A 3,536-nucleotide genomic window follows, 5' to 3' on the forward strand; every position below is an offset into this window, starting at 1 on the left:
GTGGAGACAGAGAATGCAGAGCCAACAAGGCCACCTGAGAGGGAGGTCAAGGCTCAGGAGGCAGCAGGTCCCATCCTTTGAAACCGTTTCCAGAAACGTACAGACCTGAATGCAAATCCTGGTGCGCATCAAACAGCTCCTGAAACCTCTCCTCAGCTTTGTACGCCCTGATGGTCCAGAGACCCTGGAGAGAAGACGACAAGTGGGAAAACACCGGGCTCCGAGCTGGGGAAGCAGGGAGAGACGACAGAGAAAGTCAGCGGGGAACCATCTGTGGTGGCATCTCCCAACAAACAGCACAGCCACAGCCTCCCAGCGGAGGGCCTGGGGCAGAACCGCTGTGCCCCTTCTGGGAGGACCCTGCAGGTCAACCCTCAAGCTCCCGGTCACACCATGCTTTCCATTACCCACTTGGGAATAAAAGCTTCATTTTGACCCCATCTTTGGCCAGCTTTAAATCACAGCTAGTTTTGGATAAATTCAAGCTTCATTTGTTTGCTAACTCATTCATCACAGACCTGCTCAAAGGATCTGTTGGTAAAACCTGGGTGTTTAGGGGAAGGTAAGATCTCACTTGTGTTACAGGAAGCTGCAGAGATTTTATAAAATGACAGGAAAGCCGAAACCGGTTTGGCTCAGTGGATAGAGCGTCGGCCTGCGGACTGAAAGGTCCCAGGTTCGATTCTGGTCAAGGGCATGTACCTGGGTTGCGGGCACATCCCCAGTAGGAGGTGTGCAGGAGGCAGCTGATCGATGTCTCTCTCTCATCGATGTTTCTAACTCTCTATCCCTCTCCCTTCCTCTCTGTAAAAAATCAATAAAATATATTTTAAAAAAAAAAGAAAAAAAAATGACAGGGAAAAACTCAAACTTAATGCCAGCACCTGATTCCTTAGCCCGGCATGGAGTGTCTGTGTGTCACACAATACCACGCATGTGGGCACTGCACATGTGTTATGGATGCTCAGTTAGTATCCACAGTTCTACAAGCAAGGAGGGAGCAGGCTTCCATGTGTGGAAGCCCTGGGCTGTGGGCCATCTGACCATCCACTCAGCAGGGGCTCGTTCCAGACTGGGGACCATTAGGGTTAGTGCTAGGGTCAGGGTCCCCAGCCTGTGACAGTGCTGAAAGGAGAAAACATTCTCCCAGGCAGACATGACCTCACACTTCTCCTTGTACCTAATTCAGGCAAAGAACCTCAAGTGATTCTGCGATGGTTCTGACCATCCAGTTTTATACTTGTGGTCTTACTCTAGCATCCACACTGTCCTCTCCCCACCATACTGAGTAACTTTTGCCTTCTCTTTACTTCAGTTCCCTTTAAACCTTGCACGTTGAAGAGAGCAATATGAACACAGACTGAGCTCATGTGCCAAATCGGAAAGGTTGGAAGCTCCACGGAGGCCTTTTCTGCACCCCCCAGCAGATGTCCCAGCCCGCCCCCGAACACGGCCAGTCTGGATATAAGGTGCCCATCAGGATGACTCAGGGGAATTACATGGCTCATTATATGAAGAGAGTGCTACACACAGTGCAGAGAACTCATGGTCTCATGCCCAGAGCTAATGTTGTCACATCAACGATTTCACCATCGACAATTTCCTGAGAAGGAAAAAGAGGTGCTACAGTTCTCCAGAGCTTGGACGTCCTCCTCACTTGCTTCCCTCATCAGAAGGTCACAGTGGCAACTGATTATCCCCACAGGGTGGACTCTATAAACCAGGTGTCACCTAGCCTTGAACACCAGGGCAGCCAAAGAACACATCACCTTCTTGACCGCATCCCCGAGAGCGATAGCGGTACAGCAGGAACCTGGGCCTGTGGAAAACTGTCCTCTGTCTTCCACACGCCATTCGGGGCTGAGCGGATACCAGGATGAGTGAATTGGAGGGTTTGCAAAGAAATTTCACTGGTACAGAGAGGGAGGGGATGCCAAGACTCCAGTATTATCTTGCCCAATGTAATATCCTTTTGCCCATCAACTAAGCTGACTATTCTGAAGTGACCTATGTAACACCCATGGCATTAGTCACCAGTCACAGACAAATGTAACCTACATTTCACAAGACAGACAGCTGTGTTTTCCGTGAAACCTGAGGACTCATTGGGACACAGAGTTGCAAATCTTCCCTGGCAAGGTGGGCGGGGAACTGCATACAAGGACCCTGGGCTACCAGCCTTGCCATAGGCTCTTGTTAATGCTGCGGGTGACCTGCTAGCTGTCATGTTCTTAATGCCTTTGGTAGAAGCCAGCAAGCACTGTTTAAGCCTCAACTCAAGTAATCCTCACAAGAACTCCAGAGGGCAGGTGTATTATATCCTTGACAGAGGGAAAAACAGACTGAGGGATTAAGAGCACTGCCCAAGATTAAGTAAATCAATCCAAGGAGCTGGTAGAGCTGAGTGACAGACCCAATACTGGCTTATTCCCAAGGCCGTGCTTTTAATCATGGCCACAGCACCTCACAGAGAGAATAATCAGGGGTTAAAGATGCCTGTGTATGACTAAATGCATCCCCCCCGCCCCCCACACACACTTTGTAGTTTATCTTTAGAAAACTCTAAAATCTTAATCCACAAGCCTTTCTCAATACTGGACATCTTAGTAAGCATCTTAAGTTGAACAGAGTCCCTAAGAATTGGCATGAGAACTCTAAAACAGCACACATGAGGATCCATGACTTGAAAACACGTGGCACACGTGTTAACACTCCCCCAGCAACGCCCCTGGCAGACATTGCTAGCTGACCATAGAACCCTTACGGACAAAATGTGAATATGGCTTCATAATTCAGGCTTTGCCAAATGAAGAGCTGGCTACAGAAATACAACTAAATGCCATCCAGACTTGATGCACTTCTCTGTGATTCAACATTGCTAAGCTCACAATTGCAAAAATGAAAAACCATTAGATCAATTGTAGATTTGACAGCAAGATAGCTTAAATGTCAGCCCAAGGTTGCAAGGTTTCAAGTGTGACCTGAAAACAAACCTCGGGACGCTAGCAGTTATTCAAAGCACAAGGATGAAGCAAGTTTGTGCCTTCTAGCCAAGACAATCAGGTGCCTTCTTTTTGCGGGTGGTCCCAACAGCGGCCTCAAGAGGTGCTGTCAGTTATTGCTTAGAGCAGCGGTTCTCAACCTTCCTAATGCCGTGACCCTTTAATACAGTTCCTCATGTTGCGGTGACCCCCAACCTTAAAATTATTTTCGTTGCTCTTCATAACTGTAATTTTGCTACTGTTATGAATCGTAATGTAAATATCTGATACGCAGGATGTATTTTCATTGTTACAAATTGAACATAATTAAAGCGTAGTGATTCATTATAAAAAACAATATGTAGTTATATATGTGTTTTCTGATGGTCTTAGGCAACCCCTGTGAAAGGGTAGTTCGACCCCCAAAGGGGTCGCGACCCACAGGTTGAGAAGCGCTGGCTTAGAGGAAACGGTGGAATTGTTATTTATGATACAGACCACCAGGTCTAATCAACTGGCTACCACATTTGGTTATCTGTGGGGTGTGGAGGAAAG

At 47.7% G+C, this 3,536-nt stretch overlaps 1 protein-coding gene across 1 annotated transcript in view; it reads right to left on the minus strand.

Moving 5' to 3' along the window:
* The window catches only part of ABCC4 (ATP binding cassette subfamily C member 4), a 196,266-nt gene that overhangs the window by 48,563 nt on the left and 144,167 nt on the right, over window positions 1-3,536 (minus strand). Inside the window, exon 21 of the mRNA XM_015567729.1 lies at window positions 106-225. Coding sequence (XP_015423215.1) covers window positions 106-225 — 120 coding nt within the window. The remainder of the gene's footprint in view (window positions 1-105; window positions 226-3,536) is intronic.

Source organism: Myotis davidii, unplaced genomic scaffold (genome assembly GCF_000327345.1).
Source record: "Myotis davidii unplaced genomic scaffold, ASM32734v1 scaffold419, whole genome shotgun sequence".
Classification (NCBI taxonomy): Eukaryota; Metazoa; Chordata; class Mammalia; order Chiroptera; family Vespertilionidae; genus Myotis; species Myotis davidii.